The sequence below is a fragment of the Squalius cephalus genome, assembly GCF_949319135.1.
Source record: "Squalius cephalus genome assembly, chromosome: 5".
Taxonomy (NCBI): Eukaryota; Metazoa; Chordata; class Actinopteri; order Cypriniformes; family Leuciscidae; genus Squalius; species Squalius cephalus.
In genome coordinates this window covers 48520791-48536523 of record NC_137126.1, presented here as the reverse complement: position 1 = coordinate 48536523, position 15733 = coordinate 48520791, and the positions used below count along the sequence as shown (strand labels likewise).

The following is a 15733-nucleotide window of genomic DNA, read 5'->3' as shown; positions in this document are numbered from 1 at the left end:
GTTTCTTTTGTACTCTATCAGGTATATGCTGGTGGTCTTTTAGACCCTCCCCCAGACTATCATGGGGAGAGCAGTCGGTCTGATCTGTCAGACATACTGGAGGAAGAGGAGGAAGATCTGTACTCTGAGACTATCACTGACGTCCCCTCCAGAGGTTACGGTACAGCTCATACGGGAAGGGTATGTACATGCACATGAACACGTAGTATTCCTCAGTAAACCTTTGGTCCTTTTGTGACGTGGCAAGTTCTGATTGGCTGTAATTGTGCCGTGTGATACAGAATTTTTGCTTTTGGTGTGGACAGGCAAATTACTCAAGTAGAAACTTGTTAGGATACAAAGTTAGCCATACTTTTATGTTCTTTCTGTTTCTGTTGCATTTTAATTTTCTTGTTTCTTTTTCTTGTTTTCTTCTTTTTTCAACTTTTGACACCAAACAAAACCAACCTTTGTCCTCATCTGCATGTTTTCAATCTATCGCCTTGTCCTTTCCTTCTTTTAAAACAACCCCAGTGTGAAATGTGGGAAACTGATAGTGATGAAGAAATTTTGGAGAGGATTATAAAGCTCCCCCCTCAGGTCTACCACAACAAACAGCTCTTCAGCATCCCAGAAGTCACGGAAGAGGAAGACAACACCGAATCAGAACCCTACACTAGACGTTCCCCAGGCCGTACTGCTGCAGGCAAGGGCCACCAGAGAGGACGCGAGGGTCGCCGACATTCTCCCTTCCACCAAAATCATGGAAATAAAACTGAATCTGAATCGCCTGTAGTGAGGTACAAAGGGACAGCGCCAGTCAGGACTAGACCCAGAGTGCACTATGCTGACACAGTGGACACCATCAACTATCAGGATGATGAGGAGGAGGAGGAGGTGGAGTTGGACTCTGATAGTAGCCTGTATGCTGGGCCTAGTTCTGGAAGTGTGGGTGTGCGCCGCACACAACACAAAGGACATGGCGATCGACTCAGGAGAGTGGCCTTACTCCGTAGCCAGATGTCTTCAGATCTCTCTGGCATTTTGGCATCTTCAGGAACAGGGCAGGGACCGTATTTAGTTAGCAAGACCGTACACCGTGTAAAGTCGCCCACTGGACCCTCGACAGAGATTGACGTAGAGTATGGAACTGATAATGATGAGGAGCAACAGCTGTTTGACCCTGGAGAAGTGGTGTTAGACCAGATGAGCTCTGAGTGGTGGGTGGAGGGTGGTAATAATGAGTACCACAACCTGCCCCTGACATGCAGATCCCAGCCAGAGCTGCCCCCAAGCAACCGCTCATGGGTGGGTTGTCCTCTGTCCATCTGTCTCCTGCTGTCTGTTGAGACGCTCTCTTTGAGAAACCTGCCCACCCCTTTAGGAAATGGCTGAAACCTTTTGCGTCCTAAAAGCGAAGATCATCATTTGCTATTCTTATCAGTTCCCTGTAGCTTAACTTTTCCAACTTGCAGTATCATAGTTGGAAGGCTTAGAATGTGTTCTTGAATTTAGCAATGACAGTCTTAAGAAATTGAGCAATTCTGGTTCTACTTCCACTTAATGATCTCATCAAGTTTCCTTTTAGTAATTTTGAGAAAAAGTGGACAATATTATTGCATTCACTACCCTAGCACCTCTGATATGTATATTGCATGTTAAGGAAGAATGCAGGAAGGAAGTCGTTAAGGAAGAACGTTACAGAACTGTTAATGTAACCGAAAGCCTGAACGAAACCAAACGTCCGTTCTGAATAAGACGTGGTTCTCGATTCCAAACTCTACATGGAGTTAGCATTTCAAATGCATTAATTTACCACATATGATGTTAAGTGGTTATTGTGCTACATGGGATTCCACCAAGTACACAGTGACTCCCCAACACTAATTTTACTGTGGATGCAAAAGGTTTAAGCCTGTACATCTCGTTCCTTGCGTTTGGTTGTGTACCCTACACCCTTTCTCCCAGTCTCTAGTCAAGGCATCTTCATATTTGTAGTTGTGTAGCTGACAGCACTGCTCTATGTATTTGTCCTACATCTTCCTGTACTCTTTCCAGTCAGAATGTTGCTATGCTAAGGCCTTGGCTTTCCATTACCGCTCAACAGGTTTACTTGCTCTTGTGCATCTCCTTTCCTTGATATTTATGGGATGCTTCTTGTCCCACATGTTGTCAAGATTGTCCAGAGACTGTTTAAGCATTAAAGCAGAGACTGGACAATACAGATGTGCTGTGTGAAACTGTATGTTGTACCTGCAAAAGGGATTTCCTTGTTGTTCTTATAATTCCTCTGTGTTGTTATGAAGAACAACCTTAAGTGCTGCTGCTTTTTATCTGGAGTCAAATGTTGCTTAAATAGTTTTCACATGTCAGTGTAAGTGTGCGTGTGTGCGTGTGCGTGTGCGTGTGTGTGTGCGTGTGTGTGTGCGTGTGTGTGTGCGTGTGTGTGTGCGTGTGTGTGTGTGTGTGTGTGTGTGTGTGTGTGTGTGTGTGTGTGTGTGTGTGTGTGTGTGTGTGTGTGTGTGTGTATTTCAGGGCTCCAGGCTAATTGCTGATTCAACAAAAGTGTTTGCATCACTTGCATCAATCTACAGTATTTGCCATTAGGCATAGACACCAAATATTCATAGACACACTTCATATTGTGAAATTATGTGGCTTCTTTCAATACTCTAGAAAGGTGTTCAAACACAGATGCAAATACTTGGCCAATGCAATCGCAGTCGGTTGTAAATAGCTAGGTAGCTTGAAGCTAGAATAGTTTTGTAGACAATGTTTCAGATCTTTTGGTTAGCAGGTAGTAAGCGAAGTAAACTTCACACTGGAACATGGACTACTGCAGATGTTCCAAATGCAAGCTTGGCAATTCATATATTATGGACTGTTATTTGCCAAGTAAAAGGTATAACTTGGCCCCAAAATGCTTTATTAGCAGCAAGTGGCTCACAAGTGATTGTTCTAGTCTGGAGCCCTTAGTGTTCATATGTGGTATTACATGCAGTTTGTGTGATGGTGCTGTCATCCCACTGTGATGTTAGTCAGTGACTGTTTCCCACCATTGTCATCATCTAACTGTTTGTTTCTCTTACATTAGGAGGCAGCTGGAAGAGAAGATCCAGGTGCGATGTGGTGCGATGTCACTCAAAAATCAGCACGCTCTGAAATTAGACTGCATAGAGGTGAGACTCTCTCACTTCCCTCTCTCTCACTATAGAAGCAGATTAACTCTAGACAGCTTGTCATGACACAGGAGGAATTGACAACTATGAAAATAGCTTCCGGGATAATACCTGACCACTGTGTACTGCATACAGCTCTCGTTTAGATCACATCCATCTCAGACTCTTCCCAACCCACCCAACTTTAGACTGCCCTTCTTCTCCAAATGTACTTTCAACCACACCCACATGTGTGTCAGCCCACTCTAAATTGGGACGACTTTTGTTCCTAGATAAAACTAATAAGTATTGTTTTCTGAGGCTGATTTATTGCTCATTCGTAGGGTTATTGATTTGATTAAACCTAAACCTAGGCACATAAATTGCCTAGGAACTCGCTTGTTGAGGAATGCTTTCTATGTGATCAGATGCACATTTTATTTGATTTAAAACCCACAAATTTGCATTGGTGGAGAGTCAAGCCATGTCTAGTGACCACAATAGCATAGAGATTTTGATGTGGACAACTAATATACACCATTGCACTTTTACTATATTTGACAAAATTTTTACTATATTTTTGAATCTGTGTTTCCTTTGACGACATCCCCAAAAGGAGGTTTTCCCAAAGGTAGCACATTTTTTCTGGATATTTGCCCTCAAATGTGACTCACAGAGGTTGTGGAATGACCTCTTTTCTTTGCCCTGCCCTTGATTGTTGCTACAGATGGTCTTGATCCTCACTAATGAGATGAGCACATCTCACTGCTGGAGCTTAACACGAACACGACAGACACCCATTACCACCACTGATCATGCATCTCTGTTTTACACTGTATTCCTTACCCCGCCCCCTTCCAACTCATCCAGAAACTGGAATACGATCCTGATGAATTCAGGGTGCTGACCCTCGACCTCTTGACCTTGAGTCCGGCTGTCAGACTCCAAAGTACAGAACAGCAGTTTTATTTTGCATACATGTCCAATATATAGGACAGGTGGTTTTGGGGGGCATTTGTATTTGCTTTACATTTATTTACAGTTTGCATTTTCATTTATTTATTTAGTAGACACTTGGGTGACTTAAATTAATCAGTTTTTATCTACAGCCTCCTACAGTTGAATCAATTCATGTAGTAATCGATTAATTGGCACAATTGAATCTGAGCTGCTTATCAATATCAGTAAGAACCTTATTAAAAATTGAGCACAAATAATGATGGAGCATATTCTAATGATTTCTGAAGGATAATGTTACACTGAAGATTGGAGTAATGATGCTGAAAATCCAGCTTTGTAGTCACAGGAATAAATTGCATTAATAATTTAAAAAATGTAGAAAACGGTTCTGTATTAATATTTCTGAATTGTACTGTTTTTAATGTATTTATCATTACATAAATGCAGCCTTGGTGAGCCTAAGAAAAATCTTTCAAAAACATTACAAAAACTCAATTATTCCCAACTTTTGACCAGTCATGTAGTTTTAATCTGTTCCATAAGAACTTTATTCAAAATCACAAAGTTTGTTGGTATCTGAATAGACATTGGTGTGTCTTTCTCTCTTCCTGTCGCTCTCACTCTGTGTCACTCATGTGCGCACGTTTCTCTAGCGGCTCATGGCGGCTTAGGATCAGGAGGTTTTAGTATGATTACCTCACTTAAGGACACGCCTGGGCCGCACCATTCTTTCTTTCAGGCGGGGGAGACAATGCACATTCGTTCACTGGCTTTAATGTTTAGAATGCATCAAGGAAAATGGGAAAATTGTCTAAAATAATTTGTTTTATTGTAATGTTGTAACGAAACTTTGCACAGCTTCCCAAAAAAATTACATTTGCATGATGTCCAGATCAACCACCAATCTGTTTGCTGCATATAAATGTTACAGGTGTGTTTGTGTGTACTCTTTGGTGTTGCAGAGCCCAGACCATGTGGAGAAAATGAGGTCAGAATCTTTGTTGCCCTCTTCCCATATGAACCTGCAGTGATGTCACCCAATCCTGATGCTATTGAAGAGGAACTTCCCTTTAAAGAGGGACAGATTATCAAGGTTTGACTTAGTTGCATTTGATAGTAGACCATACTAGCAGACCATACTAGCTTAAAGTCGGCATGAAACATAAGTTGTGATAGTCTTTTCTTTCCTACTGTGACATACAGTCCTGGTCAGAATTATTGGCACCCTTGCATTAATAAACACCCTTGCAATAAATCTGCATACTTTTGACCTTTTATTTGAAAAACTCACAAATTCGAACCTTTCACTGACATAAAACAATTGAAAATGGGGGGGGGGGGGATCATACACATTGGCCACAATTATTTGCACCCTTGGTAAATATGAACAAAGAAAACTGAAAATAAATCTGCATTGTTAATCTTATTGACCTTTTATTAAAAAACTCACAAAAATCTAACCTTCCATTGAAGTAGAACAATGAAAATAGGGGGAAATCTCATTATGAAATATATGTTTTTCTCTAATACACATTAGCCATAAGTAATGGCACCATTTGATTCAATACTTTTTGCCTGATGAGTTTGGAGATCAGACACCATTCCTCTATAGAGAATCTCTCCAAATCCTGCAGATTCCCAAGTCCATGTTGATATACTCTTCGGTTTTCTATAGGGTTCAGGTTTGGGGACTGTTGTGTTGATTTTGACGTTTGTTTTGGATCATTGTCCTGATGGAAGATCCAACCACGGCCCATTATAAGATTTCTATAAGGCAAATCTGTCTATATAAGCCTTCAAAATGTGTCTCCAGCGTGACCCGCACAGATACTTGTTCACAACAAAAACATGCCACAGTTCAAAGTTCATTGCAGTGTTTCTTCTCTTCAGGTTTACGGGGACAAAGATGCAGATGGTTTCTACCGAGGCGAGTCGGGTGGTCGTCGTGGCTTTGTCCCGTGTAATATGGTTTCAGAGATCCAGGTTGATGATGAGGAGACCAGAGACCAGCTCCTGATGCAGGGCTTCCTCACCACAGAGGCATCTATGGAAAAGATAGGTGTGTTTATCATTGCATGTGTCAGACTCGTACATCTACACCTCGATCTGTGTTTTCACTCCAACATATCATGTTACCAGTCAGATTTGAGCCCAGCAAACTGTTCTTTTATGATAGCTTTGTACTCCAGTGAGCGGCCTACCTAGACAGCATTGAAGGTACAAGGGCTTGAAATGTTTGAACTGATACTTTAGAAATAGATACTTTTAAACTTAGATAGGAAATTGATACATACAGTGCTGGTCAGAATTATTTGCCCCCTTGGTAAATATGATCAATGATGGCTGTAAAAAATAAATTTGCATTGTTAATCCTTTTGATATTTTATAAAAAAAATAAAAAAAGCAAAAATCTAACCTTTCATTGAAGTAAAAGAATTGAAAGTCGGGGGAAAATCACGTTATGAAATAAATGTTTTTCTCCAAAACACGTTGGGAACAATTATTTGCCCCCTTTTATTAAATACTTATTTGTTTAAATACACTATTGAAACGTATTCATTAAACATGTTTATATCATCCAAAAATTGACTATTTCACCCAATATTTGTGTGTTCAATGAGCTTATTTGATTACTGAGCATATGCTAACTTCAAACTCTCTTGAAATCAGTTGTAAGCATTAAAAAGCACTCTAGATTCTGCATCGGTCTTCACGACGGGATCTTAAAGTGCTGTCTAGGTAGACAACTGACTAGGTTTTGCAGCAGAGCTTGTAGTCTGACTGACATTTATCGAAGGTCATATTTTGATGGTATTTTCATGGTTCTAAAATAAAAATAAATCTCTTAACTCCCTATAATCGTCCAAAGAAAAAGCCACAATCCGGCTACAGCTGACATTTTAGCACAGCTAGAATTACATTTTTAGACACAAGCTTTAAAATAGGCTTCAAGCTAACAACTTTGAGGAACTTGGGTTTCTAACTTAAGTTCTTAAAGTGTTAGCAGTGGAAAAGTACTACTTTTATGTACTTCATAACGGTGCATGCAGTATTTTTTCTCTCATTTAAGGCAAGACGCTACAGGTAAAACCATGTTTTTTCATGCACTGGTCAATTTTGTGATTAGTGGAAAGAAAACATCCGAAATAAAATACACATTTAGGTGTTTGGTTTTTTTTTTTCACTTCAATCCTCACTTCAGCAGCTTTACATACACCAAACCAAACATTTATTTTCTGTCTGTTGACACCATTTTCCGATTTATGGAGTGATAAAAAGAGAAATCCAAAATCCACTCTGTAATAACCTTTAACTCTAATATGTCAACAAAATGAAACAAGAATTCTGAACCTGACTTTATCCAATGTTCTGGAAATGTATGCAAATGCATGCATATTTAATTAGATAATGCATAATTAGCATATTTACACATTTCAGAAATCTTATAAAACAAAACGATTATAATGTTCTGTCATTAATCAACTTGGAGAAATATGGTGATATCTAATAGTTAAACATTTTTACTCTATTCACCTATCGTGTCTTGCCTTAAATAGTTGCACATGAAGGAATGAATTGTATTTTTTAAAAATGATGTAAAAAATGTACATGAAAAAGTGGCCACCGTGTTGATGTCACATGATCAGCCGAATACTACTCACTTTATCTCAATCTGTTCTTAATTTAATTTGGTTCATGTTTCACAGTGTCCGTTTCATTTCAGATCACAAAGCTTTGCCATCTTTACAAAAGTGCCAAAGTACTGTCATTGTAATGTGTGTGTTTTTGTGATCACTGTATGAGCAGTTCAAAGAGCAACAACGTGGATCGTGTCTCCCAGAATGCTTTGCTACAGTTGCAGTTCAGCCCTTTCTTTCTCACTGTAGCGGCTCATTGCTGAAGCTAATGCTTATTCTGTTGTTTAAAGAGATAGCTCACTCAAAAATGAAAATTCTGTCATCATTTACTCACCCTCATGTCGCATCACATTTTAGCTTCTGCAAGAACCAATGAGGTTCATTCTCGTGTTACGCAGCACGTTTGAGCTTCTGCAAGAACCAATGAGGTTCATTCTCGTGTTACGCAGAACGTTTGAGCTTTAAGAACCAATGAGGTTCATTCTCGTGTTACGCAGAACGTTTGAGCTTTAAGAACCAATGAGGTTCATTCTCGTGTTACGCAGAACGTTTGAGCTTCAAGAACCAATGAGGTTCATTCTCGTGTTACGCAGAACGTTTGAGCTTCAAGAACCAATGAGGTTCATTCTCGTGTTACGCAGAACGTTTGAGCTTCAAGAACCAATGAGGTTCATTCTCGTGTTACACAGAACGTTTGAGCTTCAAGAACCAATGAGGTTCATTCTCGTGTTACACAGAACGTTTGAGCTTCAAGAACCAATGAGGTTCATTCTCGTGTTATGCAGAACGTTTGAGCTTAAAGAACCAATGAGGTTCATTCTCGTGTTACGCAGAATGTTTGAGCTTCAGCAAGAACCAATGAGGTTCATTCTCGCGTTACGCAGAATGTTTGAGCTTCAAGAACCAATGAGGTTCATTCTCGCGTTACGCAGAATGTTTGAGCTTCAAGAACCAATGAGGTTCATTCTCGTGTTACACAGAACGTTTGAGCTTCAAGAACCAATGAGGTTCATTCTCGTGTTACGCAGAACGTTTGAGCTTCAAGAACCAATGAGGTTAATTCTCGTGTTACGCAGAACGTTTGAGCTTTAAAAACCAATGAGGTTCATTCTCGTGTTACACAGAACGTTTGAGCTTCAAGAACCAATGAGGTTCATTCTCGTGTTACACAGAACGTTTGAGCTTCAAGAACCAATGAGGTTCATTCTCGTGTTACACAGAACGTTTGAGCTTCAAGAACCAATGAGGTTCATTCTCGTGTTACACAGAACGTTTGAGCTTCAAGAACCAATGAGGTTCATTCTCGTGTTACGCAGAACGTTTGAGCTTTAAGAACCAATGAGGTTCATTCTCTTGTTAGGCAGAACGTTTGAGCTTCAAGAACCAATGAGGTTCATTCTCTTGTTATGCAGAACGTTTGAGCTTCAAGAACCAATGAGGTTCATTCTCGTGTTACACAGAACGTTTGAGCTTCAAGAACCAATGAGGTTCATTCTCGTGTTACACAGAACGTTTGAGCTTCAAGAACCAATGAGGTTCATTCTCGTGTTACGCAGAACGTTTGAGCTTCAAGAACCAATGAGGTTCATTCTCTTGTTAGGCAGAACGTTTGAGCTTCAAGAACCAATGAGGTTCATTCTCGTGTTACGCAGAACGTTTGAGCTTTAAGAACCAATGAGGTTAATTCTCGTGTTACACAGAACGTTTGAGCTTCAAGAACCAATGAGGTTCATTCTCTTGTTACGCAGAACGTTTGAGCTTCAAGAACCAATGAGGTTCATTCTCTTGTTAGGCAGAACGTTTGAGCTTCAAGAACCAATGAGGTTCATTCTCTTGTTACGCAGAACGTTTGAGCTTCAAGAACCAATGAGGTTCATTCTCTTGTTAGGCAGAACGTTTGAGCTTCAAGAACCAATGAGGTTCATTCTCGTGTTACGCAGAATGTTTGAGCTTCAGCAAGAACCAATGAGGTTCATTCTCTTGTTAGGCAGAACGTTTGAGCTTAAAGAACCAATGAGGTTCATTCTCGTGTTACACAGAATGTTTGAGCTTCAGCAAGAACCAATGAGGTTCATTCTCGCGTTACGCAGAATGTTTGAGCTTCAGCAAGAACCAATGAGGTTCATTCTCGTGTTATGCAGAACGTTTGAGCTTAAAGAACCAATGAGGTTCATTCTCGCGTTACGCAGAATGTTTGAGCTTCAAGAACCAATGAGGTTCATTCTCGCGTTACGCAGAATGTTTGAACTTCAAGAACCAATGAGGTTAATTCTCGTGTTACGCAGAACGTTTGAGCTTTAAGAACCAATGAGGTTCATTCTCGTGTTACACAGAACGTTTGAGCTTCAAGAACCAATGAGGTTCATTCTCGTGTTACACAGAACGTTTGAGCTTCAAGAACCAATGAGGTTCATTCTCGTGTTACACAGAACGTTTGAGCTTCAAGAACCAATGAGGTTCATTCTCGTGTTACACAGAACGTTTGAGCTTCAAGAACCAATGAGGTTCATTCTCGTGTTACGCAGAACGTTTGAGCTTCAAGAACCAATGAGGTTCATTCTCTTGTTAGGCAGAACGTTTGAGCTTCAAGAACCAATGAGGTTCATTCTCTTGTTATGCAGAACGTTTTAGCTTCAAGAACCAATGAGGTTCATTCTCGTGTTACACAGAACTTTTGAGCTTCAAGAACCAATGAGGTTCATTCTCGTGTTACACAGAACGTTTGAGCTTCAAGAACCAATGAGGTTCATTCTCGTGTTACGCATCACGTTTGAGCTTCAAGAACCAATGAGGTTCATTCTCGTGTTACGCAGCACGTTTGAGCTTCAAGAACCAATGAGGTTCATTCTCGTGTTACGCAGCACGTTTGAGCTTCCGCAATAACCAGTGAGGTTCATTCTCGTGTTACGCAGAACGTTTTAGCTTCAAGAACCAGTGAGGTTCATTCTCGTGTTACGCAGAGCGTTTGAGCTTCCGCAATAACCAGTGAGGTTCATTCTCGTGTTACACAGAACGTTTGAGCTTCAAGAACCAATGAGGTTCATTCTCGTGTTACGCAGCACATTTGAGCTTCAAGAACCAATGAGGTTCATTCTCGTGTTACGCAGAACGTTTGAGCTTCAAGAACCAATGAGGTTCATTCTTGTGTTACGCAGAACGTTTGAGCTTCAAGAACCAATGAGGTTCATTATTGTGTTACGCAGAACGTTTGAGCTTCAAGAACCAATGAGGTTCATTCTTGTGTTACGCAGAACGTTTTAGCTTCAAGAACCAATGAGGTTCATTCTCGTGTTACGCAGAACGTTTGAGCTTCAAGAACCAATGAGGTTCATTCTCGTGTTACGCAGAACGTTTGAGCTTCAAGAACCAATGAGGTTCATTCTCGTGTTACGCAGCATGTTTGAGCTTCAAGAACCAATGAGGTTCATTCTCGTGTTACGCAGAACGTTTGAGCTTCAAGAACCAATGAGGTTCATTCTCTTGGTACGCAGAACGTTTGAGCTTCAGCAAGAACCAATGAGGTTAATTATTGTGTTAAGCAGAACATTTGAGCTTCAAGAACCAATGAGGTTCATTCTCGTGTTACGCAGAACGTTTGAGCTTCAAGAACCAATGAGGTTCATTCTTGTGTTACGCAGAACGTTTTAGCTTCAAGAACCAATGAGGTTCATTCTTGTGTTACGCAGAACGTTTTAGCTTCAAGAACCAATGAGGTTCATTCTCGTGTTACGCAGCACGTTTGAGCTTCAGCAATAACCAGTGAGGTTAATTCTTGTGTTAAGCAGAACGTTTGAGCTTCAAGAACCAATGAGGCTCATTCTCTTGTTACGCAGAACGTTTGAGCTTCAGCAAGAAGTTTGTTCTCACGTGTCAAACTGGTCGGTTGAGCTTCTGTTTATTTTCACTGATCAATGTTTGCATGTGAATAAAAGCCTAAATTCAATCTTTTCATAAAGCAATCGAGTCTCTTCAAAAAATCTGGACTAAACCGCTCAATTCTTATGGATTTTTTTCCCGATCACTTCATGAACTTTTTGAAGAGTCAAAGTGGTAGTTGCAATGGAGGGACGTTTTTCGAAAATGAACGAAAGACTTGGGTGTTCAGAACGACATGAGGGCGGATAAAAGATGACAGATTCTTTCATTTTTGGGTGAAGTAAGCCTTTACTCTCTCATTTTCAGCTTGGTTCTGGTTTTGCTTTTCCTTTGGCTTCTCATTCATTCTTGTCTGCCTACTTGTCTTTTTTTCCCTCGTATCCTGTTTAAATTTTATAAAGACGCCCGCTTACATGCACCGCTTCCACGCCGCACCGCTGCACCGCCGAAACCTAGACGCTCCAAGAAAGGTGTGTGTCAGCGCTCGTGTCTCCTCCTTCACCTCCTCCCAGATTTCACCTGCGTTTGGTTTGCTGAATTCCCAGCTTTCTGCTTCTGCATCAGGAACTCTGACCAAAGGGGGATACGAGCATTAGATATTCTTAGTGTTTTATTTTTCAACCACAGTCAGCATGAAATCAAAACTAACCTTTTAGTTATTTAAATAAATATTCCAAATAAATATTCCTGGTTTTACTCTGCATGATTCAATGCATGTTATTGTAATGAAAACAATGTGTCAAAATGCTATAACTTTTGTGCTGATGTATGCAAGGCCTTTCAGACAGAGAAAAACAATATTAGCCAATATGGCATTCCATTATAAGTGCATTAATTGGACCTGCTATTTTTCTTCTGCCTCTTCTTCTTTTCTTTTCTTTTTCTTTTCTTTTTTTTTTTTTTGTTGAAAAAATAAGCTTAAAAATATAATAATAATAATAATAATATAAAATTTATAAAAAATTGTCAATTGACATACTTTTTGTAGAAAAAATTATGCAAAAAAGTAGAATATAATAATAATAATATTGAAAATATAAAATAATAACAACAATATATAAATTAATAATATATAATAAAATATATGTTGTAGTAATTGACATTATGCTACAAATGCTGTCTTTTTTATAGAAAAAAAGAAGCTAAAAACATATATAATAACAATGCATATTTATAAACAAAATTATCATATATAAAATATTACTATTATTTTTTGTGGTAATTGACATAATACCATAAATGTTTTCAAACTTAACTTGTATTGCACCTGGGATAATTCCTTTAAACTTGTACTTTCTAATGCTTGGACTCTCAACCCCCTTTGGTCAGCTCACCATCTCTCACTGAAGTGTGTGTGTGTGTGTGTTTGTGGCTCATGATGAATGCTGCACTCATAAGCTCAATAATTTTATTTGGTTTTGTTTAGTTTGATTAGTCACTTTCCCCATAATTCCAAGTGTCAATCAAGGTCAGGCAGCCAATCAGATGGTGTCTAACCCTTCCCCCCTCCCTCACTTCTGTCCTTCTCCAGTGGAGTCTTCTGCGGTGTGGGAGGACACGTCTGCTATAGACTCCTCCAGTCAAGGTTTGAAATCCTTCAGTCCCGTCCTGTTTCTCTCTCTCACTTCTTCCTCATGTTTTCCTCCTCGGATGTTTTCCAGCCGCATGTGTGTGACAGTTTAATTGCATATTAACGTGCTCTCAAATGATGCAGCGCTGCATGCTTTTACCATGAAGACGTGTCCTCATCTCTGTTCTAACCACTAATTATCTTTCAGTCTCTCGTTTGACAGTTGTGCTTCTTTGCATCATGGTTGATTTTTGTTGACCTGCATGTGTTTTCTGTCATAAGTGCCTTTTTCTTCTGTTCTGTCTTTTTATCAAGCAGTAGATATCAGAAGTTTTGCAAAGCCAGAAATATATATATTAGTGCTGAGCAACGATTAATCGCATCCAAAATAAAAGTTTGTGTTTGCATAATATATGTGTGTGTGTGTGTACTGTGTATAATTTTATAAATACAAACACATGCATGTATATATCTAAGAAATTTTTTTTTTAATATATATATATACAGTATATACATGCAAATATTTCTTAAATGTATACATGCATGTGTGTGTTTATATATATATATATATATATATACAAAATAATTATACACGGTACACACACATATATTATGTAAACTTAAACTTCTATTTTGGATGCAATTAATCGCAAAGTTTTCATTTCCGTTAAAAGTTTATGGCATTATCAGAAATGCACTTTTTAAATAATGGGCAATTTGGGCAGATTTTTCTACCCATGCAATTACAGTGTAACAAATATTTCAATTAAATCAATCAGTTAATTGAAATTCTCAATTCGAGCAAATATGGCTATTAATAATAAAACCGAAGTTACTATTTCAATAATGCCCCAAAAAACATAGCATAAACTGTTAGAATATATCTGAAAAATAACATTTAATGCACATAAACATACAAGTTCACCAGAGACCACTGTGATTGATTCACTTATTGACTTGGGCTGTATTTCCCAGAAGTGAATCAAAGAGGGTCCTGCTAAATCTCCGATCTTTGAAAACGCTCACTGAGATGTGGTTTGATTGACTTGCAGACCTGAGCCGCTCAGCCGCCCCGATGGGAAGCTCGAGACCCCGCAGGATGGTGGCCATCTTTGATTACGACCCGAGAGAGAGTTCCCCGAATGCAGACATAGAGGTAATGTCATTACTATTCATAATATTAGTAAAAAGAGTCTGCGCTGACTGTGTTGAGGCTAATGTTTAATCTTGTCTCAACAACTCCAGGCTGAGCTGATCTTCAGTGCGGGCGACGTCATCTATGTGCTCGGTGACATGGACGATGATGGCTTCTACTATGTGAGTTTCTTCTATTCCAAAAATAGTGCCTTACTCTCAAAATATGAACATTTTTGCTTTCGACTACTATTTGTAAGGTGAATAAGTCTTGTATTATCCCTTAATCACCAGAAAAACTGACACAAAGACATGATTCATATCTTCCTCTGAGCCAGCTCACAGTTATCTGTTCAATTCTCAGCCGGTTTTTGCATGAATGACCTTATTTTCACATGTGTGGCCTGATTTCAAGGTTAGAATTATGGCCAGTAACAGAACAAAATGCAAACATGATCAGATGTTTTACTACATCCAAACAGCAACACATTTTGTGTACACTTTAATTCGATGTTCCCCTTTAGACAATGTGTTGACTATAAGTGACGTTGCATCTGCATGTCTATTAACTGAAAGAAAGCAGACAACAGAGCAGACACAGGGCACAATGGAGATATCAGAGAAGGATTTCTATGAAGTAAATGCATCTAATTAACAGAATAGGATGTTTTAAGTGAACATAAACTGTTGAGAAAGTAAACGCGTGTTGAAAACAGTATGTTGGATTCGTGCAGCACTTAGGCTGTGTGTCCACCAAAGCGTTTTTAGCCAGCCGAGAAGAGTGTCTAGCATTTCTTTTTAGTTGAGACGCTTTGCTTGTTATGATACGGAATATCTGCGAAAGTGTTACTAGTATCTCATTTCACACATTTTGTTTCTGTGTTGATTCTATATTAAAATGTCGATACAATGTAACGTATTTTCTCTGGCTCTTGTTTTAAATTATATTGTTCCGTTATTATGCTAGTTATTCTGTTGACGTTGTACAAGCAGAATGTGGCGGTTGGTCGGTGTGGTATTAGTCCCGCCCCTCCTCCACTGTGATTGGACGGTTGGGTAAAAAGTGACAGTGATGAGCGCTGCGTTTACCCAAAGTTGAACATTCTTCAACTCTCGGCAACCGTTAAAATATGCCGAACGCTCAGCGATTCAGCGTGAAAAAAACGCTCAGCGCCTCGTTACGCTCATGCCGTTCAAAAAACGCGAGAGCTCCCATTGAAAACAATTGAAAAATATCAAATCAAAAAATACGCCAGCCGCGTGAAAAAACGCTTTGGTGGATACACAGCCTTAACCCTCTGAGGTCTGAGCTGTTTTCTGGGCCCTGGAGGTGTTCTGACATGCTCTGACATTTCTGGTTATTTCTGTTACTTGTGACATTTTCATGGCTAAAGTCTAATTACACTGTATTCAGCACA

The 15733-nt window shown here is 39.4% G+C and overlaps 1 protein-coding gene across 1 annotated transcript in view; it reads left to right on the top strand.

Moving 5' to 3' along the window:
• The window catches only part of tspoap1 (TSPO associated protein 1), a 149642-nt gene that overhangs the window by 121359 nt on the left and 12550 nt on the right, over positions 1-15733 (top strand). The window contains exons 25-33 of the mRNA XM_079871835.1: positions 22-180; positions 514-1287; positions 3074-3158; positions 5060-5190; positions 5988-6156; positions 12013-12081; positions 13143-13196; positions 14234-14337; positions 14427-14498. Coding sequence (XP_079727961.1) covers positions 22-180; positions 514-1287; positions 3074-3158; positions 5060-5190; positions 5988-6156; positions 12013-12081; positions 13143-13196; positions 14234-14337; positions 14427-14498 — 1617 coding nt within the window. The remainder of the gene's footprint in view (positions 1-21; positions 181-513; positions 1288-3073; positions 3159-5059; positions 5191-5987; positions 6157-12012; positions 12082-13142; positions 13197-14233; positions 14338-14426; positions 14499-15733) is intronic.